The sequence below is a fragment of the Sus scrofa genome, chromosome 5 (genome assembly GCF_054392235.1).
Source record: "Sus scrofa isolate SSC_HxYL_T2T_F1_AM1 chromosome 5, Sscrofa_HxYL_maternal_Yorkshire_Landrace_v2.0, whole genome shotgun sequence".
Classification (NCBI taxonomy): Eukaryota; Metazoa; Chordata; class Mammalia; order Artiodactyla; family Suidae; genus Sus; species Sus scrofa.
The window spans coordinates 88,633,862-88,660,886 of record NC_139387.1 but is presented as its reverse complement, the minus strand read 5'-3'; the positions used below and the strand labels follow the sequence as shown (position 1 = coordinate 88,660,886).

General features: G+C 44.4%; 1 protein-coding gene across 1 annotated transcript in view; it reads right to left on the bottom strand.

Moving 5' to 3' along the window:
* PAH (phenylalanine hydroxylase) overlaps positions 1–15,649 on the bottom strand; it is a 75,155-nt gene extending 59,506 nt beyond the window's left edge. The window contains exons 1-2 of the mRNA XM_021092656.2: positions 15,426–15,649; positions 9,556–9,663 (exon numbers count right to left, since the gene is read on the bottom strand). Coding sequence (XP_020948315.2) covers positions 9,556–9,663; positions 15,426–15,485 — 168 coding nt within the window. The 5' untranslated portion in view covers positions 15,486–15,649. The remainder of the gene's footprint in view (positions 1–9,555; positions 9,664–15,425) is intronic.
* Between the last annotated feature and the right edge of the window lie 11,376 nt (positions 15,650–27,025).

The following is a 27,025-nucleotide window of genomic DNA, read 5'->3' as shown; positions in this document are numbered from 1 at the left end:
ATTTCAGTTGCTAAGACAGGTTTTAGCAATGAACCTCCAAACCGGATTATGATCCTAGTTACCTTTTAGTGAGTGAATTTTTATTTTATTTATTTATTTTGCCTTTTCTAGGGCTGATCCTGTGGCACATGGAGAGTCCCAGGCTAGGGGTCTAATCGGAGCTGTAGCCGCCGGCCTACACCACAGCCACAGCAACTCGAGATCCGAGCTGCATCTGGGACCTACACCAGAGCTCACAGCAACGCTGGATCCTTATCCCACTGAGCGAGGCCAGGGATCGAACCCACAACCTCATGGTTCCTAGTCGGTGTCATTAACCACTGAGCCATGACAGGAACTCCTGAATTTTTATTTTTAAACAAGGGCTCTCTGCAGGTTTACAAACCGACCCATACATACCGTCCACTCTCTTTGGGGAAGCAACAACGAAAGAAGAACTCTTTCTGCTACTTCACCTGGACATCTTGGCAGAGGCAAGAAAGGTTTAGCTGTTGCCTTAGGGGAAACTCAAATGAAGTTATGTCCTGGCCTGACTCAGAGCTTTCTGGAGGCAACGTCAAAGACATTCACAAAGGATGTACCACATGGTTGGTCTCGCATCAACAAACAAGAGCCTTTTAATAACCAATCCAATCCTATACCTTCTTCAGCCCAGCTCTGCCCTAGGTGCTGGGCTACAACAGCGAGCAAAGCAGGAGACATCCCCACCCTCCTGGAGCTTACTTTCTTGAGGGAGGAGACAAACAAGAACTATAATAAGTAGGAGTTCCCCTCGTGGCTCAGTGGAAACAAATCCGACTGGAACCATGAGGTTGCAGGTTCGATCCCTGGCCTTGCTCAGTGGGTTAAGGATCAGGCGTTGCGGTGAGCTGTGGTGTAGGTCGCAGATGTGGCTCGGATGCCACATTGCTGTGGCTGTGGCATAGGCCGGCGGCTACAGCTCTGATTGGACCCCTAGCCTGGGATCCTCCATATGCCATGGAAGTAGCCCTAGAAATGGTAAAAAGACAAAAACAAACAAACAAACAAACAAACCTATGATAAGTAATTAAAATATATAGTCTTTAGAAGGAAGAGAGAAAAATAAACAGCAAAGAGGGATAGCACATTCCAGGGGTTCACTGGCAGTGCTATTTTAAACAGTGGGGTCCCAGGGCCTCAAAAATAAACAGGTGACATGTAAGCATAGACCTGAAGTCAGTGAGGGAACAAGTTATGAGGGAAATGGGAAGTGCAAGGGTCCTGGGGTCAGATATTGCACAATATGGTTGAGGACCATCAGTGAGGCCCACATGACTGGGGCAGAGGGAGCAGGGGACAGCGGACAATAGGGCCTAAGGCAGAGAAGTTACCAAGAACGACCTACTGGTCATTATCTCAACTTTGGTTTTTACTTGGAGTGATATTAGGAAGCCATGAGAGCTAACAGGGCCGAGAGAGACATCCTTTGATTCATGTTTGTTTGTTTTTTTTTTTCTTTTTTAGGGCCACACCTGCAGCGTATGGAAGTTTCCAGGCTAGCGATCGAACCAGAGCTACAGCTGCCAGTCCACAGCAATGCTGCATCTGCAACCTATACCACAAGTCATGGTAACGCTGGATCCTTAACTCACTGAGTGAGGCCAGGGATTGAACCCGCATCCTCATGGATACCAGGTGGGTTCTTTTTTTTTTTTTTTTTTTTTTTTTTTGCCTTTTTGTTATCTCTTGGGCCGCTCCCGCGGCATATGGAGGTTCCCAGGCTAGGGGTCTAATCAGAGCTGTAGCCACCGGTCTACGCCAGAGCCACAGCAACGCGGGATCCGAGCCGCGTCTGCAACCTACGCCACAGCTCACGGCAACACCGGATCATTAACCCACTGAGCAAGGGCAGGGACCAAACCCGCAACCTCATGGTTCCTAGTCGGATTTGCTAACCACTGCGCCACTACGGGAACTCCCCAAGTGGGTTCTTAACCCACTGAGCCACAATGGGAAATCCTTACTCATATTTTTCCTTTTTTTTTTTTTGTCTTTTGAGGGCCACACCCTCAGCATTGGAGGTTCCCAGGCTAGGGGTCCAATTGGAGCTACAGCTGCCACCTTACACCACAGCCACAGCAACACCAGATCAAAGCCGCATCTGCAACCTATACCACAGCTCACAGCAACACCAGATCCTTAAGCCACAGAGCAAGGCCAGGGATCAAACCCACAACCTCATGGTTCCTAGTCAGATTCGTTTCCACAGAGCCACGATGGGAACTCCTCATTTTTTTTTTTTTTTTTTAAGGAGCACTCTGGCAGCTGATTTAAGAATAAACCATAGTGGAGCAAAGGCAGCAGTCTGGGGACTATCACAATATTGGGAGTGAGACATGGTAGTTCCAAAAACAGGGGAGTCTCAGGGAGGTATAGGCAGGGCTTCCTGTATATTTTACTGATCTCCTCTTGTTAGAAGGCCAGCCACAGCCCTGGTTGACCAAGTGTCTGGAAATTAAACCCACTGGGCTTAACAGGAAGCCAAAAACATTCAAGAAAGCAGGAACGGGACAAGGAAATTCCAGAAGGAGCTCAAGAATATCCCCCCTCTACCTTTCGGGAGAGCTCTCGGGCAGATTCAAGCTGCCCTTTCAGCAGGATTGACCCCCCAGAGATCATCTGCCGGGATCCCACGCTTGCTGTCTCTGCAAGTGTCTCGGTGGTCATCTCCTGGCCTGTTCTTCCCTCAGTCTCGCCCCTCTTGGCTCGACTATTTCTTCCCACCCCGCCCTCCCTGTGGCTGGGATTGTGACCAACTCAGAAGAGACCCCTTCCTGGAGGAGAGCCGGGCGCGCAGCTTAATCTAGACTCTTTTCGAGGCTTTGGGGAAGCTCCTTCCTCAGAGCCTTCGTGTCCAAGGTTCTCTTTTCTTGCCACAGGAGCGATAAGATCGGAACGGCCCAGGGGCCTGTTTCAGTCCATAGAGAGCAACCACAACGCCTGTGCCATCAACGGGCCCGGCACTCAGTCTACATTTTCACGATGTGGGATCTCACTTCGAGATGAAAGATTAAAACATCCGCTCTGTGCTACTGGTTTTCAAACATGCTCAGCTCCGAACCGTTCAGTAGCTAAAAACAGGGCCAGCTTTCCATCTGAGGGTCTTCCGTTCAATAACGAGATCATCAAAGCGGCACCAGATGTTTAGCGCAGCACCGTGTGCATGGACAAACGACGGAAGCAAGCTAAATGGATTCATAGCCCAACAGGTAAGGAAGCATAGTCACATGATGGAAGATAGACAGGGGAAGGAGCAAGAACAAATGCAAAAATCTCAAAAACAATGTTCAAAAGAAAACTGCAGATGGACAATTACAATATGATTTAATTGTATGACGATGAAAACCATCCATAAATCCTAATGGATACTGGTAGATAAGAAAGTCTAAAAAGATGCATAAGAATAATATATATCAAATTCAGATGAACAGCTACCTCTGGGGGGGAGGTGCATGGGGAGGGGGTACCCGGGAACTTGAGTCATTTCTATTATGATTTATTTCTTATGCAGGGGGTGAGTTACAGGGGCATTCTTTAGAGCATTATCTACATTTGGGGGGGGGGTAAATAGGATGGAGAAGTCATCTGGGTTGTTAAGAACTCTTTCCCCCAGTGGAACTCAATGCTCTTCTTATTTTGATTAAAGATGGAACATTCCCTGTAAACGTTTTACTGCCACGACTGCGCTGGACCTGAGGCCAAAGGGGCCAAAGCAACCCTTGGGATTCAGCCTTGATCCTGTCCTGCCATCGCCCATTCCAGGGGTCACAGGCGGGATCTGAAAGTCCAACCTGGAGAGGAACAAACATCTCTTACCTGCCCGGATGTCCCCCTACAGCCCCGCCTCTGTCCCCGGAACCTGAGGTCTGTAGGTGGTAAAGGATCAAGGAGCCCGTGACTTGACCACTTGTTTATTCTCCCCTCGCAGGTGGTTTGTCTCTTCCTTCCGGAATTAGCTTCCCCTTCCTCTCCCCAGGCTCACCCTTTAGGTTTCAGCTGACACACTGATGACGGCAAGGAACCTCCCTCGACCAATTTTGCCCCAAGCCTGGGATAAGCATGCTCATGGAACATTGAGGTCCTCCAAGTTCTAGAAGGGTGGAGAATGACTGCCTGGGTCATCCCAGTCTCCTCAGCACCTACACAGGGTCTGACAACCGTCGGCACTCAGAGAACGGTAATGGAAGGCCTAAGTGAGGAAGCCTGAGCTCCTTGGCTCTCGGGTGAGGGTCATCTGGGAAGAGGTTGAACATAGGAAGTAATGGGACAAGTACAGACTATATTTGTCACATTAGCGTATAAACAAATACAGAGATTTGTTTCCAAAAGACCGGTCTACGGAGACAATGGAGGGTGAACCCAGAAGCGATTTTTGACTCCAAGGGTCTAGCCTTGGGCGGCGCGCTTAGTCTGAACCTGAGTGTCTCCATCAGTTCCGTGATGATAACTGAGCACACCCATGTGCTTGAGCGCTCTGTGCATCTGCCTGTTTGCTTGGACCCTTCCCCAGGGAATACCCGGGAAAATGATTAGTGGCGTGCTGGCAGAGGAAGGGAGACCTCTTCTTTGCAACGTCGCCGAGGAGCTTGCTTCTAATTTTATAGCCCATTACTAAGCCACTTGCAGTAATGACTCTCGGGAGACTCTTTTTCTAAGAAGGCGTGGCACGCGAGCTTGTAGAGGCTTAAATGATAGAGAACTATGGAAAATGCATACAGAATGGAGAGATCCGTCTCCTGAGGACAGCGTGGGATGTTTGCAGGTGAACAAGGAACGGGTTGGGTATGTGCCGATGTGTTTGGCTCCAACTCACTAAAACATCTGCTTCATTATCCACACCACCCATCCAGCCCATGTACATCCTGCACCTCCGTATCTCTATTATACGTATCAAGCCTCTTGCGCGGCCTTCTGATGTTGTTATCAGCTGAGGTCTAACAGGTCACGAGCCCCTGGGGAGGCAGCATCACTAATGGGTAATGACTTTAATGTTAATCGTCTCAGGAAGAGACAGTCCTGCTCATTAAAGCGTGGAGGTGACTCTAGGTGTACTTAACAAGCGACTCACAGGGAGCTGGTCATTCTCCCCTATGGAATGTTTCTCCCTCCACCGCCAATCTGGGAGAAGCTGGAATGGATTTGTATCTTTTGTCTCTAGTAAGGAAAGGTACGTTTATTTACACCCTTTTTTTTTTTTTTGGCTTTGATTTTGCCCTGCCTTTTACTAGCTGTCTGGATAGGAATAATGCTTGAAATCGTGCCTTCAACACGGCTGAGGACCCTTCTACAGCAGAGATGCTTGCTGCGTAAGTGATTTGCTCCCTGTAATTTCCACACTTGGCCTTTTTGCCTTTGAAGTAATAAAAGATAAGCAGTGTGTTTCTTCTGTGACGGCCCTTCAAATATTTGAATGAAGCTATTGTTTTCTCATCCCATCGTCCCTCTTCAAGCCAATTAACCCTAATCCTTTCACTATTTTTCATAGAGCTAAGAATTTAAGAGTCCCTGGTGTCCCATGATTCTCCAAAATTACAGTGCATAGAAATAATGAGAGCAAACATTTATTGAACCCTTAGTAGGTGCCAGACGCTCTTATAAGTACTTTGTATCTATTATTTTCCTTTTCCCAGCAGCCCTATAAAACAAGCTTATCATTACCTTCATTTTTAAAATGAGGAAACTAAGCTACCAAGAGGTAAAATAACTTTTTTTTTTTTTGGCTTTTTGTGAATGCCGCACCCACAGCACATGGAAGTTCCCAGGCTAGGGGTCTAATCAGAGCTGTAGCCGCTGGCCTATGCCAGAGCCCCAGCAACCTCAGATCCGAGCCACATCTGTGATCACAGCTCACAGCAACGCCGGGTCCTTAACCCACTGAGCGAGGCCAGGGATCAAACCTGCAACCTCATGGTTCCTAGTTGGATTCGTTTCCTCTGCGCCACGATGGGAACTCCCTACCTTCATTTTTAAAATGAGGAAACTAAGCCACCAAGAAGTGAAATAACTTTTTTTTTTTTTTTTTGTCTTTTTGTGAATGCCACACCTGCAGCATATGGAGGTTCCCAGGCTGGGGGTCTAATCAGAGCTGTAGCAGCCGGCCTATGCCACAGCCACAGCAACGCTGGATCCGAGCCACATCTGTGACCTACACCACAGCTCATGGCAACGCCAGACCCTTAACCCACTGAGCAAGGCCAGGGATCAAACCCATAACCTCATGGTTCCTAGTTGGATTCGTTAACCACTGAGCCATGACAGGAACTCCTGAAATAACTTTCCTAAGGTGACCCAGCTCAGAGGTGGTACAACTGGGCTCTCAACCCAGTTTGGTTTTAAACAATCCGCTCTTAATCCCAATGCTGTTCTACTCCTCAGGGTCCCAACCTCGGTTGTAACTGATAATCCGGAGCTCAGAACTCTAACACAGCATAAATCCAGTGGAACACTAGTGCCTGCAAAATGTTAATAGGTCCTTTGTGAACAGGTCCCATGGCCAAAAACATCTGGGAAATGCTGAGTAAGATAACACTGAATAAGTTTCCACCCTGCGGGGCTTCTCATAGCCTTTACCCTGTGGACAGGTATGAGGGCTCTCCAAAATCCAGACACAGAATTTTCCAGCCATATTTATCTTTGGAAATCTCTTTCACTAAAACACCTACTAATATGCAGCACTCAACAGAGTATTATTTAGGAAACTGCCTTAAAGTGTAGCTCAGATTCTTCCTTTTTTTTTTTTTTTTTGTGGCTTATGACCTTTGATTTCATTTTATATGGTCTCGAAGTTTAAGGGCCACCATGCGATTTAAAGGTTCTGTCTGTATGTTCATCTAATACCTACTTCTCCATCTCTTTCTCAAAGATGTCACCAAAGACGTCAGTTACACAAATACGCTGTGGCCACCACAGGCCCCTGCTTCTCCTAAGCTGTTCCGCTTTTCTTTAAGGGCCCCGCCCTGACTCTTGGTCAATGCCATTTGCTTTACATGTTCACAAAATATACTAAGTAATTCATTCTAGATATTTTACTTTTTTGGAAAAAATATTTTAAAACATCAAGGCTCTGGGCTGTCTCTAGGCTTCTCTCATCTTTCTCTGCACATGCTCAGAGATTCCTGATAGGTTTCATAGGTCACAAGTGGAAGAGGTAAAGGAACAGACATCACATGAGCATTTTTGTGGGCCCAGAGGCCTGCCATGCATTGACATGCACATAAAATCTCAAGGCTCCAGGAAGAGATGGTTCATTGGCCCCATTTTATAGACGAGTAAACAAAGGCACGCAGGTTAACCTGTCCAAGTCAATGAACTCTGGGACTCAACACTCACATACAGCCTACGCTCCTTGGGTGGATTTCATCTAGTTCTGGCAACTTAGTTACGTGTGGCTTATTCATTAGGTTGAAAACATCCTGTTAATTAAATATTATTTAATTTATTAACTCTGCCTTGGGTCTGATATTTGAAAAGGAACATGCTGATGAACTGTATAATACAGAAGCTAAAATGTGACACAGGAGCTTTTTACAGGTGTCTTCTTTCTCAGGACCAGTGTGTCATTCAGAAAGCCCTCTGTCTCTCTTTTCTGCACTCATTTCTTGCTCTCACTCAGGCAGACGTTTTCTCCCTCCTTTTGCATGCCAAGTTTTTTTTTTTCACGGACTTTATTTTTTAGATCAATTTTAGCTTTACAGAAAAATTGAGAGCACAGTACAGAGAATTCTCATCTACTCTGCATCCCGTTTCTCCTAATATTAATATCGTGCATTAGTATGGAACACACATTACAAGTGATGAACAAAGGCTGGTACATTATCACACACTAAAGACTATGCTTTATTTGAACGTCTCTGGTTTATATCTAATGTCCTTTTTCTGCTCTACACTGCCACTCAGGGTCCTGAATTATATTTAGTTGCCATCTCCCTTTAGGCTCCTTTTGACTGTGACAACATCTTGGACGCTTCTTGTTCTTGACGACCTTAGCAGTTTTGAAGAGTACGGGTGAAGCATTTTGTGTATGTCCCTCGATTGGAATTTGTCTGATGTTTTTCTCGCGGTTAGACTGAGGGTAAGGGTTTGGGGGAGGAAGACCCAGACGTAAAGGGCCATTTCATCAAGTCACACTGCATGGCCCACACCCAAGGAGTAGGGAGTTACACTCTGTTTCTTTGACTCCAGAGTATCTACTAAAATTATTTGGCATTCTTCTGCCTGGAAGATGTGTCTCTTGTCCATCTACTTATGTATTTAGTCATTAGACAGAATTTTATCAAAGTACTAGGGGTATGGAGTTCCTGTCGTGGCTCAGCGGTAACAAACCCAACTGGCATCCATGAGGATACGGGTTCAATCCCTGGCCTCACTCCGTGGGTGAAGCCTCTAGCATTGCTGTGAGCTGTGGTGTGGGCCAGCAGCTACAGGTCTGATTCGACCCCTAGCGTGGGAACCTCCATATGCCATGGGTGTAGCCCTAAAAAGACCAAAAAATAAAAATTAAAGAAGTACTAGGGGTAAAAATTAATTGGTTCAAAAATATTCCTTTGTCTTCTTCTTCTTTTTTTTTTTTTTTTGTCTTTTTAGGGCTGCACGCATAGCATATGAAAGTTCCCAGGCCAGGGTTTGCATTGGAGCTATAGCTGCCAGCTTATGTCATAGCCACAGCAACGTGGGATCTGCAACCTATGCCAGGTTCTTAACCCACTAAGCAAGGCCAGGGATTGAACCCACATCCTCGTGGATACTAGTCAAGTTCTTAACTCGCTGAGCCTCAATGGGAACTTCATAAAATATTCCTTCTTAAATTCCAGGGAAAACGTGTTTTTGAAAAGTCAAATTTCCTTAGCTCATATTTAAATTTAATTTCAATTCTTAATCGAATGCTTATTATACATTAAAACTGAGTCTGTAGAGGATATAAAGATGACTCCCACAAGGTTCCCTGCCTGAAAAAACTATCCTCCGGGTCAGAGAAACCTGTATGCATTTAACAAGGCAAATATGTACTATAGTTAAGAGTAAAAAGTGCTTTGGGAACACAGTAGAGTCGACCCCTAGTGTCCACGGAGGACTGGCTCCAGGACCTCTTGGATACCAAAATCCACAGATGCTCAAGGCCCTTATATAACATGGTGATAGTACAACGAATACAGTTATCCCTCTGTAGTATCTGTGGGTTCCACACCCGTGGATTTAAGCGGTCATAGATTGACATTTTGGTTGAATCTAAGGGATGTGGGACCCGCAGATATGGAGGGTTGACTGCAATTAATTCAAGGAGAGTTTGATAAAAGAACTGTGAGTCCAGGGCTGGCCTCCTGCATGTGCAACCAGTGATTCTGAATGAGCCTCATTACAACATGGAGAAACCTTCGTTCAGAGAATGAAAGACATACCCAAGGTCACACAGGTGGTTCAGGTAAGAGCCTATGCTGCAAATCAAGTCTTCCAGTTCCAGATCCTATGTTCTTGACACTGCATCCAACTAGAAGGTAACACAGAAGTCTGCTAGGCAGAGATGAAGAAAGCACTCACCTCAAATAAACGCAAGACTTTGGCCAGCGCACCAACTTCTTCTTTGAGTGAGAAGATCAGTGATATGGAACCATCTTGACTGGAGCTGTCTTCAATATAGCTTGTTTCCTGTAGGATTAAATTCACTTGAGTGAAATGTTTTCCATAGCTCAGCAACTCATTCCTGTGAAACCTCCAAGGAAGAGGTGAGCATGAGCTTTCTCTTCCAGTTAAGCCTCGGAATACAATGAGCTACATGGAGTACACACGGATGTACATGTGAGATGGAAAGATGAGTAAAGCAAGGAAGTGAAATATTCACTGATGCTCCCAGATCAGATTTCAATTTCAGAAAGATTTAATTATTCACTGATGTCACTAGTCATGCTATAGCTTTACTGCCGTTCAGTGAGCACCTACCAAGCACCAGGGCTCCGGGAGAAACAAAGATGAATAAGAGAATGCCCCATGCATCAGGGGCTCAAAATTCAACTAAACAGACATATGCAACAAATGAGATAACTAGGAAAATATCTTAGAGGTGGCATATTATGATCCAGTAAGTGTCCCAGGAAAACACTGAGAAATACAGGATAAAAAACACTAAAAATAGAAAACACACATATTTGTGTCCAAAGACATGGGTTGGAATCCTCTCTTTTGCCTTTAAAATCTGACTAATGTATAATAGTCATGCCAAGCCATGTCAAAACAGTATTTGTGTGATGAAAGAAAGAAAAAGAAAAAAATAGTTTAAATATCATATTAAAAGAAGTATATAAAATGATGGCAATACTAAAAATACACACGAATGACTTCTTGGTCTTTGGCAAAGATCTCACAGGAGCGTTAACTTGTTCTCATATGCTGGAATCAGAGATACCAATTGTGGAAAAAGTCACAAAATACGTAAGAACACAGAAATAACCTACTGGAAGATGGATGTTTTAAAATAGCAAGGACTATCAAGGATCTAGCACTTTTTACATGCATGTGACAGCAAATTAAGGTGGAATTAGGGTTGGCATTCCAGATAGAATTTTCCAAAATGTTTTATTTTTTCTCCCCGCTGTATATTCATTTTTATTTTTCCATTATAGCTGGTTTACAGTGGTCCGTTAATTTTCTACTGTACAGCATGGTGACTCAGTCACACATACATATATACATTCACATAAAGTTAAGTGTTAAATTAAGTTTTGCAATAATACATAAATTTCCATGCATACTTTCAAATAAACAGCATGTACCTAAAACTGGGAAGAAAAACCCATGCAGAACAATTACTCTCTTGTAAGCAAGTTCATGAAATTAGTGGAATAGATGTTATATCATCTCGATGAGATGGATGTGTTGGACAGACTCTTGGTGACTTGGCACAAAAAGCCCTGCACGAACGCCAATGACTCTTAGGATGAAATTCTTTTAATTCAGAAACTTCAGATTTTCCCAGAACCTCCCTTGAAAGAGAGCTGTGGGGGAAGAATCAGAAATATCAGCAAGTGTGATTAGAGGGATCCTCAGAGAAATTGGAAGCTTTGTTATATATATATTGCTATGTATTGATAGATGGTTATATGTCCCTATACAGACAATGACATTATCCTTCTAAACGTGTTTTTAATCTACCATCTATCAAAAGCTGCTGTTAACCTCCCAGGCATTATAATAAGCACTTGATTTGGATTATCTCATATAATTTTGATAACAACCTAGAAAGAAGGTTTGAATATCTTCCAAGCGCCTCCCTTCTACTGATGACAAAATTAAGGCTCAGAGATGTTCAAGGACCTTGTCCAGAGTTGCATGGTGAGCCGCTGGATCCCAGCATGCTATCCACGAATCACAGCCTCTTGCCGACTCCACTCTACTTCCCTCCCTGGTAAACCCTGCCAGAGACACGCAGACCGTCTCCGACGTCAGTCTTCTTCCGAGGAGAGAACACTGAACCCTTGGTTCTTTCCAGTTTCCCTGAAGTGACAAACGATTTCCATTTCTAGTTCATCTGGCAACACTCTCGTCTCCTGTTGGCCTCCAAGAAAGACAGCATATTCCTGATACACTCAATGGATGTCACTGATGGCTGGGGCAATTCAGACTTGAACGCACGGTGCTTGAAACCCTGTCAACCACCACCTGCCCGCTGGTGTGTGTCCAGCCTGAACTTTGCCAGAAATGACTCTTAGGGTCTTCTTTTGCCACCGCCACCACAATCCAGCTCCTTGTGATCTGCAGAGATTGGGCCCTTCCAGCAGAATTTTGCTCATGTCCTTCTACTCAGAATTCTTTAGGGGCTCCCCATGGCCAACAGGATAAAATACCTCCTTCTGATTTTCAAAAGTCGCCTTGGGACCTCCCCTTCTGAGGCTCACCCACAGGGACCTCCCCTCCAGAAAACTCCTTTCCCCCTTGCCCTTTCAACTCCTCTTTAGAGGCAATGCACCGCATCCCTTCCCCTCCCCCTTTCAAATACACCTCCCTTCCTCAATAGCCCGCCTGGCTCTCCCTTCTCTTGGAAAACCTCCATACTCCTCAGCCAAGGTGAGCAACCCCTCCTCGATCCATGCCTCCCATTTGGCTTCTGATGCCCCCATGAGACTAATTATTGACTCACAGAGCTAGTCCTGTCTTCTGAGTTCATCTAGTTCCACTGTCTCATTTTTCAGACGGGGCCAAGCAGTGTGATTCACCTGAGATCACACAAGTAGTACCTGGGAAGTTAAGAACTCAGGCTCCTATTCGTTCCATGCAACTCCCTCTGCTAGGAATACAGTGTCCATATTAAAGGCTCTGTTTCTGGCAAAGTAAGGGCTGTCCTCTGGTCCCATCACCAGATGCTTATGTAATACCACTCCGAACAGGCTGCGTCTTATCACCCATGCCTGTGCCCTTTCACTCCCTCCATTCTTCCCATGCAGTTTCTAGAGCTTGGGTTCTCAGAAGTTGTTCCTGGGGTCTCCACTTCAAAATCACCTGCGGAGGCCTTGTTTGCATTCAGACTCCTGGGCCTCAGCCAAACCTATGAAATCAGAATGTCTGGGCTAGGATCTTAGAATCTGCATTTTCAAAACCATGGCAGAGGACTCTTTGGCGTGGAAGATTTTGAAATCACCAATAAATATATAGGCTATTTTTAAAAATTCGGACTTTTCTCAAATGTCTGAAAATTCACATTTACCACATCATAAGGCATTACTCTTTACTGTTCATAGTATTGAAATAGGACCTGCCATTGACTGAGTACCCACTATATGCCAGGCACCATACATGGTACTTTTTTTTTTTTTTTGTCTTTTTTGTCTTTTTAGGGCTACATCCACAGCATATGGAGGTTCCCAGGCTAGGGGTCCCAATGGAGCTGTAGCAGCCACCCTGTGTCACAGCCACAGCAATGCCAGATCCAAGCCATGTTTGCAACCTATACCACAGTTCATGGCAACACTAGATCCTAACCCAACCCATTGAGCGAGGGATTGAACCCCTGTCCTCATGGATGCTACTCAGGTTCATTAACTGCTGAGCCACCGAACCAATATTTGGTACTTTTTACAATTAACCAACCTCACAGCTGTCCCCATAAGGTGGATGCTGTTATTTTGTAAATGAGGTAACAGACTCAGCAAGATTAAGTGGCTTTTCTGAAGACATCCAGCTAATGAGTTGCAGAGGCTGCATGTGAACCCCGGTCCAACAACTCCAAAATCCTTAATTTGCCTCCCAGTCCCCCCTTTTCAAAGCTTGAGGGACTTGAAATGAAAGGAAGCTTGGAATTTTGTGGAAGAGTGTGGCCTGGGATGGATTCTGATTCTAACGTTACGTGGATCAGCATGGGATCTTGGGCAAAGCTCTTCTGGAATATGTTTCTATTGGCTCATAATCTATACCTTATTGGCTTCTAACAGACATAGGAGTTGACTTAGAAACACATGTACACCCGAGATGGGTAACGGTAGAGAAAAGCAGCTCAGAAACTGCATAAGAAGAAAGAGGGCAGGAGGAAAAGCACTTCACTCGCAACCGGGAAGGAAAGACTTCTGAACACTGAGCAGTACATTTAGCAAGAGAAGCACGTTCTCTGTGGTTGTGTCTAACAAACACCTTCGGTTATCTCTGGGAGAGAGCAGCTTTCACAATCACAAGCAATTCTCATCCGCAAGGATAGTCCAGGGCACTGACTTTACCTCTTAGTGCTTTGGGGGTCATGGGAGGAGGTGTGTATTTACCTGTATGATTATACATACACACATCTACAGTGTAAGACACCCTAAAACAAGGTGTAGACATCCTGCCATGGGCACACTAGGCCTTTATATTACAGAATTTATCTACAGGAGCAAGCAGTGTGGTAGAGGAACGCACAGGGTGTTGGAATTAGATCTGAGTCTGAACACTGGCTTTGCGCCATTCAGAACTGGGATTTATGAGTTCCCTTCTTCTTCTGTTCTATTTTTCCTTAAAACACTTATCTCTACATGAAATTACATGTTTGTTTGGTTCATTTTTCATGGTCTGTCTCTTTCACAAGAATGTACGTTTCACTAAGGCAGAAACTCTACTGTGCCTGGCACATAGCAAGTGCCTTCATTTCTCAGGGCTCCCCAACCAGATCACTAGCCCTAACCTCCGAGGGGTGAGTTGGGGTGCGGGGGTGCCTACGGCCAGCAGCACAGAGGTTAAATGATGGCACAGCTGGGATCTCTTCTGGATCTGTCTGATGCCCTCCTCAACGTGAAGTTTTCTTGCTCCCAAGCAGTACATACCATTTTCAAAGGAAGCCTTTCTCTTGGGACTCCAAAAAAAGAGTTAGTCCAAAGTTCTGCCGTCTCTAGTAAAACATCAAGCATCCTCTCCCCTCCAGCCTCCCTGTTCTTCAAATTGTTCTCACTAATCCTACAGGTGACAGAAATCTGTAGGTTCCTGTTACCTCCCAGAGCTGGACTTTAAGGCTGCACCCAAGAATCTGGGAGTGTGATTGGTCAATTAAAGAATGTATATTGCAACTGTTCACCTCCAGGGAAGGGCGACAAATACCAGAGAATGGAATACACTCTAGACATTATTCCTGCCCCATTTAGGGTTCTTTACATGCCAAGCCCAAGACTAACTCTTCTTTGTGGTTGTTTCTTATTTATTTATTTATTGCATACATAAGGGTTTTTTCAGAGCTTTTTTTATTATAGTTGATTTACAGTGTTCTGTCAATGTCTGCTGTACAGCAAAGTGACCCAGTTACACACACACACACATTCTTTTTCTCATTCATATCTTCCATCGCGCTCCATCACAAGTGATTGGATATAGTTCCCAGTGCTACACAGCAGGACCTCATTGCTTATCTACTCCAAAAGCTATAGTTTGCATCTACTAACTTTTGCGCATTTTTCCGTTTAATTTTCTCCTTCCCCAGGTCTGAGTTAGTCTGAGACCTCTTCTTATTTTCTCCCAAGGGTGAAAAAAAAGATAATTTCTCACAATTTTGCCATTTTGATACCTGGCTCAGCACACGTATAAACATGACAGAAGAGCAGTTCTGGACGGACCCGAACTCCCAGTCCAGATCCTTAAGGGCCCTTGCAGAGAAGAAAAAGACAACAGAGACGGTGCCTTGTCCAAAGATACACAGCACATCTGTGGCAGCTCTGGGAACCAGATCCCCACGTCCTTAGCAATACTCTTTCCCTGAACGCCAACCAGGACAGAGGGCCTGCCAATGGGAAACCTCTGTGGAGCACACGTGTAATCTATCGACCTCCTGGCCGCTCTCATCATCTTCAAACGAATTCAGACTCGGTGGCTTGTTTAAGGGAGTAAGAAACACCGACATTCCTCAGCCCTCTCTCCTCGGGGGCCAAGCGCCCCTCCCTGCTCAGCGCAGGCACACCCCGGCTCACCTGTCCCCAGTCGCTGAGTTTGCGGCCCCCGCCTCCGTTCTCCAGGACCGCCGCTGACATGCTGGCTCCCAGCTGAGGGCAGCCTCTAGCTCTGGGGCGGCCGTCGCAGGCACGTCTGTAAACAGCACGCGGGGCTGAGGTTTCCAAGCCGGCCTTTAGAGGGGAGAAGAGAGGTTCCGAGGTGTCTCCAGCCCTCCTAGCCGCCGCAGGAACGCCCCGAGGGCACCGTGTCCTGACGCTGGGGGCTTAAGGTCGCCGGAACCCAGACCGCCCCCAGGGGGAGGGGGAGAGGGAGGGGCCTGGAGGGCGCGGCGCAGAGGCCTGACTTGGCTGCCCGCCTGGGGTGGAGGAAAGCCAGCGAGAGCCAGCGCAGGGCCACCTGTGCCCTGGCCCTTAGACAGGTTTGGCACGTTGAGGACTCCGAAGTCCGGGCACGGGGTCTCTGCAACTGAAGTAAACCTGCTGCAGCCTGATGGTAACAAGTCTAAGAATCAGAGTCAGGATCTCAATTGGGATTGGGGAGGTGGGGGGTGGGTTGCCGTTTTTATTAACCACAAAGCGAACTGCTTTTCTTTGACTTCAGAAAACTGCATAGAGGTGACAGCACAGCTGCTCAGGAGCAAAGGCACCACCTGGGCTGCCGTGCAGCCACATGTCCCCAAGCTGTTTATGTCCCTGCCAGAAGCACCCAAAAGGGGATGGGAGAGCTACCTTGGCAGGATGTGTTAAGAATGTGGATAAGACAAAGAAATGAGGTCATGCATTTAACACGGAGTACAGTTCTTGCCATGTAGTTGAATACTCAATAACTAGAAGATCCTGCTTAGAAGTGGCAACAAGAAATGCTTATTGAGGTGCCGAGTGGTATTTTAGGCACTGGGGATACAGCAGTGGATGAAGTGGAGGGCGCCTGCATCATTGCTGCCATTCTGGGAGGGAGACAGAAAAATCAACAAATAAGTTTAGGCACTGCTAACCCTTCTGAAGAATATAAAACAGGGGATGGGCCAGTGGACAGGAAGGTGTCATTCACCCTCATTCTTCAGATCCAGAAACAGATAAGGCATCCAGCAGGAAGAACAAAACAGAAAAGAACACTGTAAAGTCAAAAGTTCAGAAAGGATGTGAAAAAATCAGAGGCATCAGGACTTTGAGTTCCTGCCTAATATTTAGCCAGGTGAGGGTACCAGGTTGAGAGATAACAAGCCAGTAATAGAGCTTGCTAGAAATCCACCTCCTCCCCTCCCATGATTCTTTGACGGAATGACCAAGAACCTGCCAAAAAAGAGAAAAAACAAAACAAAACAAAACAAAAAAAAACAAGCTCAGATTTGGGATTCAAAACAAACTGATTAACTCCTCATTCCACCACTGATTAATTTTGGTCACGTCCATGTCTCAGTTTCTTTGCCTTTAAAATGGGGTTTTAGGAGTTCCGTAGAGACACAGTGGAAATGAATCCGATTAGGAACCATGAGGTTTCGGGTTCAATCCCTGGCCTTGCTCAGAGGGTTAAGGATCCAGCGTTGCTGTGAGCTGTGGTTAGGTTGCAGACACGGCTCGGATCTGGCATTGCTCTGGCTGTGGCACAGGCTGGTGGCTACAGCTCCAATTGGACCTCTAGCCTGGGAACCTCCTATGCTGCGTGTGTGGCCCTAAAAAGGCAAAAAGACAAAAAAAAAAGGTATTAAAAATAAATAAATAAATAAATAAATAAATAAATAAATAAAATGGGGTTTTAGGGGTTGTTGTTTAGGATTCTTTGAGCCCATATGAAGTACCAGGTTTTCTCTGGCTGCTAAGAGTACAGACATAAGCATAATTCCTGTCTAAAAGGAGTCCTTGGGTGTGTGCTTTGTAGCACCTATGGTAAGTTAGGAGATTGCTGCTGTTGAGCACGGCAGGGCAAGGCCTTGTCTTCCACCCTCAGGAGAATCTGTATCCTTTATCTGACTCGTGTTTTTCTAGCGTGGTAGACATGAAATGCAGAGTTTTCCTCCACCCCAGGATTGCCTTACAAACTTCCCTTCATCTCTTGCTGCTCTGGCATACCAAGGGGAGCAATGAATGTGACGGCACCTGTTCTACTGCTGTGTAACAGGCATGCAGTCAACGCATGCAATGAATAAAAGCAAGCCATAACAGCAACTTACTTACATGTGCCGTGTACCCTGTGTGTTAGACACTGCCAAGCTGTCCACATGCATGATTTCATTTCTTCCCCTTAAAACCTTGAACTATGTATTCCTACTTTATAAGGAAACTGAGGCTCAGAAAGTTTAGATAAGCAGTTCAAAGTCAAACTGCATTTCACCCAGTTCCAAGGCACTGGCTCTTAAATACGCTTCCTCCCCCCGCCTTTTTTTGGTCTTTTGTCTTTTTAGGGCCACACCTGTGGCATATGGAGGGTCCCAGGCTAGGGGTTGAATCTGAGCTGGCCTACGCCACAGCCACAGCAACACAGGATCTGAGCTGCCACATCTGCAACCCACACCACAGCTGACAGCCATGCAGGATCCTTAACCCATTGAGCGCGGCCAGGGACTGAACCTGTGTCTTCATGGATACTAGTCGGGTTTGTTAACCACTGGGCCATGATGGGCACTCCCTCTTCCTTCCCTTTCGAAAAGAACAACAACAGTGACTGTTAGGACAACCAAACAATAGCACTTCTGTTGTCTCTTCACATCCACTCAAAATTGAATTCTTCATTTTTTTTCACATACAAATGCCGCGGGTCTGTGTTGGGAGGAGAGTGCAATTAGTTGTCTGCAACTTCAGAGAAAAACACTTCACAGCTTCTTTAAAACATTATTCTGGCAAAAAGGGAAAATTTATCCATGCAATAACAAAAACTCAGGGTGATTTTTGTAGATGATTTTTAAACTATCATTTTAATTGAGATGGAATGCAATGCATTATGTTTATGAACAAGGGTGGTGCCAGGTCCTGAGAAAATTGGTGTGGAAGGAACATCCAAGAATTCAGCCGCCGGTAGACCACTGAGATACTGAGAATGGCTGGGAAGAGATGGGCACCGTGTCGCAAGATGTGCCCTTGTGTACCAGGTAAACTTAGAGCTGACCTTCACTGATTTGGAAATTGAATATTTCCCAATCACTGTAGGTTTATCAATCCCTTTTCGTTTAACCTTACAGGGATACAGTTGAGTTAATCATAATCTCTGAGTTCACGGTAAATAATCAAAACTTCAAGGACCCTCTCTTGTTTTATTTATTCCTTCCCTACTGCCAGTCCCTTCCCCCAAAGGCCACATCCTTAGTGTGCTTTAAGATTTAGCCTTGGATTTATTCAATGCAGGGAAATATTGGGGTATGTATTTTTCATGGATAGGAGTGATATCATAGTGTACATTCACAATAGCATGTAAATGTTCTACAGATTCCGTAGCTGCTTTTTCCTTTCTGCTGTGTTCTTTGGTTGTAGCCATGCTGCTGAACATTCTTGTTCTTTGCTCTTTGAACTGGTGCAGACTATCCCACAGTGTGTATCCACCACATTTCTCCGTTCCCCTGGGCTAGCTCTGATTTTCCACCACTCCAAACGACACTGTGATAAGCATCCTCCTTGTTGCTTCATATACCGAAGTGAGAATTTTTCTGGGATAGATGGATGGGATCCTGAATCACAAGGAACATGCATTCTTAATTTCACAAAGTACTGCCAGGATGCCCCCTCTGAATGCCTTGTACTAGTCCACACTCTCACCAGCAGGGCAAAAGAGTTCCCGTTGCTGGGCAGCCTCGATAGTTGGCATTTTCCAAGTGTCCAATTCTTTGCAGTCTGTTCAGTGAGACAAGGCATGTTCTTGCTGTTTTTAATTCACACCCCTCTTCTGACAAGGGAGTTTGAGCATCTCTTTCTACATTGGGTCAGTTAAGACTTCCCAGGCTGTGAAGAGTTCGTTATCAAACACTTTGCCTATTTTTCTGTTAGGATTCCTATTTTTTGTGTGGATTTGCAGGAATAATTTGTATGATTTAGGTATCAGCCCTGTGCCTTTCTCAAGCCACTGATGATACCATCTCCTAATCCGTCACTCTCAGTTGACTGTCAACTGATGTTTTTCCTTGAGAAAAAAATACATAATTCCAATACAATAAAAATTCATCCTAAAATTTTTTTTCTGGTTTATGCTCTTGGGGCCTTTTTAAAAGAAATCCTTTCTCATCCCTAAGTTACTAAGATATCCTCTTCTTTCTTCTGTCTTTCTTATAGTTTTATCTTTCACATTTAGACCATTAATCTTTCTGTATCTCTTGTATATGGAACATGGTAATAACCCAGTGTTTTTCTTCTCTCTTTGTCCATATCTGAGTCCGTTTTTCAATAATATGTGCAAAGACTTTTCCCTACTTTTTTGCCAGAGTTTTTTGAGTGGATGAAAGAATCTCTTCTCAGAGAGGAGTAGCAGAGACATGCCTTTGACTTCTGGGACCACACGAACAGTTTTTTTACATTGCCATTTATAAGCCCAAACCCAGTCTTTCTCTGAAGCGTAATTTTATTCCATTGGTTTATTCCATAATGTCTCCTCTGGTGTCATTATTATCCTACATTCATTATTGCAACATGGTTCGGTAGTATATCTTAATATCTGGGTTGTCAAGTCTTGCTTTTATTTTTGCCCGAAGTTTCTCTATTCACGCACAACTTATTCTTCCATTTTCCAGCTGAAACTTTGATTGGTTTAACTCTGAATGTATTGGATCATCCGAGGACAGTTGTGTTAAACAATAGTAGTGAGTAGACATGCATCCTAGGTCCCAATTTGCTATGAATGCAGACAAAGTTTATCCGTCAATAACATGCTTGAGGAGTTCCCGTTGTGGTGCAGCGGAAGCAAATCCAACTAGTATCCATGAGGAGGTGGGTTCAATCCTTGGCCTCGCTCAATGGGTTAAGGATCCAGCGTTGCCGTGAGCTGGGGTGTAGGTTGCAGTTGCGGCTCAGATCTGGCATTGCTGTGGCTGTGGCATAGGCCAGGAGTGACAGCTCAGATTTGACCCCTAGCCTGGGAACTTGCATATGCCATGGGTGTCGCCCTAAAAAGCAAATACACACACACACACACAGAGAGAGAGAGAGAGAGAAGAGTGAGCTTGATATAGGTTTTTGATGTTATAGGAATCATCAGATTTATGAAATCCTCTCTGCCCCTTGTGTGCTGAAACTTGTTTTTATTTTAAATAGTTCAATTTAACAAATGCTTCTTCTGCATCTACTGAGAAAATTATGTGACGTATTCCTTTAAGTCTATTAATGTGGTGAATCACATTGGTAGATCTTTGTAGACATTACACTCTTCTTACATACTAGGGAAACCTTCTTTTTTGATAATATATTAATTTTTACACACTATTAGATATGGTTAACTTATATTTTATGTAACGTGTTCCCATCTCTGTTTGTTAGTGAAATGGAACTGCAATTTTATGACTTGTACCACTACTATCTTATTTTGAAATCAGTATTATAGTAGCCTTGGAGTTGCTGTTATGGCTCAGTGCTAACAAACCCCACTAGTATCCATGAGGATGCAGGTTCGATCCTTGGCCTAGCTCATTGAGTTAAGGATCCGGCACTACTGTGAGCTGCAGTGTAGGCTGTAGACAAGGCTCAGATCTCACGTTGCTGTGGCTCTGGCGAGCAGCTACAGCTCTGATTTGACACCCTGGCCTGGGAACTTCCCTATGCCATGGGTACAGCCCTAAAAAATAAAACAAAACAAAACAAAACACAAAGATTATAGTGGCCTTACATAAGGAGTTGTACAACTTTCCCTGTTTTTATCATTTCTGGAACAATCTATAGAAAATGGAAATTATTTGTTTCTTGAAGATTTGGTAGAACCTCCTATAAATATACTGGCCCTGAAATTTTTGGAGGCAAGAAAAGTAGGAGACTATATTTTAATTTATTTAACTATTATTGGCATATTTATGTTTTCTCCTTATTTTATATTTTTCCAGAAATTAATTCATTCTGTCAAGGTCTCAACAAAATTAACCTATTACTGTTCATAATATTCTTTTCTTATTTTTTGAAGTTCTATTGTGTCTATGTTTATGTTTCCTTTATCAGTTTGTATTTTGTTTTTTTGAGGCTTCTCTCATCCTGCCAGATGTTTATCCATTAAGAGTCAGCATTTCATAAGACTGCTCTTCCCTAATGTTTGGGTTGTTGTCTATTTTATTGCTTCTCCCCACTTTTCTTATTACGTCTTTGTTTAAGCTTGCTTTGTTGGCCTTTTCCCAACTTCTGGAGTAGAACACTTAGCTCATTTGTCTTCAACCTTCTTTGTTTCCTGATAAATGCGTTTTAAATGAAGTATCTCTTGAGTACTGCTGTAGTTGGGTCTCATTAATACAATAGTGTTTTTAATTATTGTTTGGTTCTAAGCTTTGAATATAATTTTCTCAATAATCCAAGAGTTATTAGTAGTCTGTTATTTAAATTCAAGGTATTTGAGATATTTTTAGCTTTCCTTCTTTTTATTGTCTTTTGTCTTTTTTTTTTTTTAGGGCCGCACCTGCGGCATATGGAGGTTCCCAGGCTAGGGGTCGAATCAGAGCTATAGCTGCCAGCCTACACCACAGCCACAGCAATGCAGGATGCGAGCCACGTCTGTGACCTACGCCACAGCTCAGGGCAACGCCAGATCCTTAACCCACTGAGCAAGGCCAGGGATCGAACCCGCAATCTCATGGTTCCTAGTCGGATTCGTTTCCGCCGCACCACGATGGGAATTCCTAGCTTTCCTTTTTTTTAAATGTTTAACTGTTACATAGTGGTTAGAGAACCCAGTATTTATGATTCTGATTCTTTGGAGTTTATTGATGCTTTTTTGGTGGCCTAGCACATGTGGTCAATTTTTGTAAATGTTTAAGCATGCTAGCAAAGAATAGGTATTCTTTATTTCTTGGCTATAGATGGATAGATATAGATATTTTAACATTCTCATTTCAGAAATTAATAGATCAGACCAAAAAAAGAGAACATAAACATACATTCAAACATTTATATATAAATGACATGCATGTGCACATCCCTATTTTGTACTTTGATCACTTCTGCCTTCTTGTTAGTCAGTTTAACTCACTTATACTTATTAAAACAGCTTTTACGTTCAGACCTATTTCTGCCATTTTATTTCATATTTTCCATTTCTCATACTTTCTACTTATTTCCTTTTCTCCTTTTATACCTTTCAGTGGAAGAACAGCTCCAGGTTTCTTCTTATGATTAAAAAGTTATCCCTTCTTTTTTTATTTCTTGGCTGGTTTGCTGTGGCCCGATATGTTTGTGTCCCCTGCCCCATAATCCATAGGTTGAAGCCTAATCCCCAGTGGGATGGTATTTGGAACTGAGGGCTTTGGGAGGTAATTAGGTCCTAAGCATGGAGCCCTTATGAGTGCGGTTAGTGCCTTTACAAAAAGAGACACAAAAGCGCTTGCTTCTTGTCTCTCTCTTTTCCACTGTGTGTGATACAACAAGAGATGGCCATCTGAAAGCCAGGAAGGGGGCGCTCACCCAACAGTGGACCTGCGGGCACCTTGATCTTGGACTTCCCAGCCTCCAAAACTGAGAGGAAAAAAAAAGTTTGCTCTTTTAGCCACCAGGTCTATGGTATATATGTTTATAGCAGCCCAAATGGACTAAGATACTGGTTATCTCTAAGCTGCTATTGATTTTTTTCCAGTTAGCTGTAATTTCTAATTTCAGTTATCACTCGTGTAGATGAAACATCCAAAAGCACAAGCATAGATACTGAAAATTCTCCCACACGTCCATATTCTTCAGGCACCTGAGTCTCTTCCCCAGACAACCAATGTTACTATTCTCTTCCAGAGACTTTGCAGCAAATGTGAGTTTGTGTTTGTGTGTGTGTGTGTGTGTGTGTGTGTGTGTGTGTGTGTATTCCTTTTTGTCCTTTCAAACAGCCCAGCGTGCATGGTTCTGCACCTTGCCATTCTGAACTTTTAACTTAATAATGCATCTTTTTTTTTTTTTTTTTTTTTTTTTTGCTATTTCTTGGGCCGCTCCCTCGGCATATGGAGGTTCCCAGGCTAGGGGTCGAATCGGAGCTGTAGCCATCAGCCTACGCCAGAGCCATAGCAACTCGGGATCCGAGCTTCGCCTGCAACCTGAACCACAGCTCACGGCAGCACCGGATCCTTAACCCACTGAGCAAGAGCAGGGACCGATCCCGCAACCTCATGGTTCCTAGTCGGATTCGTTAACCACTGTGCCACGACGGGAACTCCCAATAATGTATCTTAAGAACACACTGTACTACCTGAATCTTCTTCATTCTTTTGTTTGTTTGTTTGGTCTTTCTTTTTTTGGATTCGCCTGCAGCATGGGGGAGTTCCTGGGCCAGATTAGAACCTGCAGCACAGCACTGACAATGCCAGATCCTTAATCACTAGGCCACCAGGGAACTCCCCTCATTCTTCTTTCTTAAAATACTTTTCCTGTTGTACTTCTTTGTCTGGATTATCATAATTTAATTAGTCCTCATTAGTTAGTAAACATTGTTACTCTTTGCGATCTTTTGCTATTACAAATAATGCCGGGATGAATAACCGTGTTTGTGCATCATTTCACACCTATGTTAGACTATGTCTGTACGGGCGTTCCCATTGTGGCTCAGCAGATTAAGAAACTGACATCGTGTCTGTGCAGATGCATGTTTGATCCCTGGCCTTGCTCAGTAATCGCAAGCGAGTGATCCAGTGAGTTAATGATCCGGTGTTGCTGCAAGCTGAGGGGTAGGTCCCAGATGCAGCTCAGATCTGGTGTTGCTGTGGCTGTGGTGTAGGCCTATAACTGCAGCCTTCATTTGACCCCTAGCCAGGGAACTTCCATATGCTGCAGGTACAGATGTTAAAAAAAATATATATGTGTGTGTGTGTGTGTGTGTGTATGAAAAAATACTGTAAGTGGAATTTCTGGCTCAAAGGATATGGACATTTGTCATTTCAATAGACACTGACAAATTATCCTCCAAAGAGGTGACCATATCATTTACCATCCAAACTGGAAGATTTTATAATGAAAAGAGTGCTAGTGATAATTACATTGACACAAGTATAAATTGGGACTATCCCAGGCAGATTGTTGCGTGTAGTTTTGCAATCCAAATGGCTTCTACCAATTGCTACACAACCAGGAAAATGTGAGTGTCTATTTCCCTATAATTTTTTCAACCCACTCTGAGGTTTGCTTACCTCAGTCCTGACAAATACTGACAAGTGGGTTCAGATGCACAGAAAGACCAGTGATCCCCTGAGTAAATCAAACAAATCTGCTGAGTTGGGATTCACAGCAGAAAGGTCATCCTTGTTATCTGGGGACAAGTGGGCTATAACCCTCAGCAAGCGTACACACACGTGCATGGTAACAGCTGAGTGAAGGAAAGCTCCACCAGGCCTTATGGAAGCTCAGCACTTCCCCCTTCACACCCTCATGACCAGGAGACTGAAGCAGGTCTGGACAGAGCCCTGCCTGGATCGAACCGAACTCATTAACCTCAACCATGCATTGCATAAGCTGATGAAGGATGCAGCATGAAACCTAGAACCAACTTCCCACTTACCAATCTCGTCACGTGACTATAAACCACTGGAGCCAAGAACATTTATGAATTTATTGCTCTGAGAGCAGAACCAATGTTAGAGGCCCAGACATGTAGCTTTTAGACCAGCCCTGAGGCCTCCTCGGCCCTTATCAAATTTTAAAATCCTTGCCAATCTGGAGGGAAAAACCCACCTCATTATAGTTTTAATTGGAATATCTCTTATCTTGAGCAAGGTTCCTGTTTACTCTTCTGTGAATTATTGATGCCTTGGGTTAGCCCACTGCGCTTTATGTTTTAAACCCCCAGGCAGGTCAAAGGCCTGGGCTTTATCCCTAAACCCTGCCCCCAGCCACAGACACACTGCACCATGGATGATACCTGTTCTTCATGGAAGCATCTATAGTTATAAACTGGTATTGCTGTTCTCTGGTACAAACATAAATTGTCCGATTTCTGTTATCTCTCTAATGGGGAATTTTATATTTCGCTTGGAGATTTCCCACTGGGGGCTTTTTTTTTTCCTTTTTAGGACCATATCTGTGGGATATTGAAGTTCCCAGGCGAGACGTGGAATTGGAGTTGCAGCAGTCAGCATAGACCACAGCCACCACAACACCAGATTGGAGCCACAGCTTCAATTTACGATCCTTAACCCACTGAGTAAGGCCAGGGATTGAACCAGCATCCTCACAGACACTATGTCAGGTTGTTAACCCTCTGAGCCACAACGGGAACTCCCAACCACTGGGGTCCAGCGGATAGCCTCTGACTTAGAGAGGTTCATCCTGCAATATACTGTCTCTTTGGAGTCATCTCACCATGCAGCCTCGTTAAGAAAAAAGCATATCTTTGTCCTGCCAATGGTGTAGTCCAATTTGCTTTTCCTATGGTCATCCATCCATGTTCAACATTCGGATAAGCTAGATAGTTTCTTGCCTTTTTTTTTTTTTTTTTTTTGTCTTTTTTGCCATTTCTTGGGCTGCTCCCGCAGCATATGGAGGTTCCCAGGCTAGGGGTCGAATTGGAGCTATAGCTCCTGGCCTATACCAGAGCCACAGCAACACGGGATCCGAGCCGCGTCTGCAACCTACACCACAGCTCACGGCAACGCCGGATCCTTAACCCACTGAGCAAGGCCAGGGATCGAACCTACAACCTCATGGTTCCTAGTCGGATTCGTTAACCACTGAGCCACAAACGGGAACTCCCAGTTTCTTGCCTTTTATACAAGACTTAGGCACAGTGCCTGCACCCCCCAAGTTCCAGAGGACACAGGCCAAGCTCTCTGATAGTTCTTTTCACCTCCCTCACTTCATATAAGGTGAAGGGGAAAGGTGTCTGGAAAGAAAGGAGAAATATGACAGCACACTAAGCAACGGAAAGAAACATGTCACAGCATACTGCCATCTCTCTCTGATAGAATTCTCTAGTCCAGCCATTTGTGTTAAGTCTCCCAGACTCCCCTTATAAAGCCTTGAAATAAATTTTGAGCTGAAGGCTGCAAAATGTGCTTCATCATCTCTTAGAAGATCCTTATAGAGCCTCAGACCCCAAACAACTATCACAAAACAATCCCTTTTAACATACAACTAGAGTAGTAACAAAACCTATGAGTTTCAAAAAAAATTGAGATATTCCTTTATTTATTTGTTTATCTATTTATTCATTTTTAGGGCTGCACCCACTGCAAATGGAAGTTTCCAGGCTAGGGGTTGAATTAGAGCTACAGCTGCCAGCCCCAATATAGCCACAGCAACTCCAGATCCGAGCCGCATCTGCGACCCACACCACAGCTCACCGCAACGCCAGATCCTTAACCCACTGAGTGAGGTCGAGGATCGAACCCACATCCTCATAGATACTCGTCAGATTCATTTCCGCTGCCCCACAATGGGAACTCCGAAATAGTCCTTTAAATGTGAAAGCAGGGCCATGCATTTATGGAGAACTTAGAGAAGGGAATGTTGGGAGGTAATTTCCCTGGTGTTTCTGCATG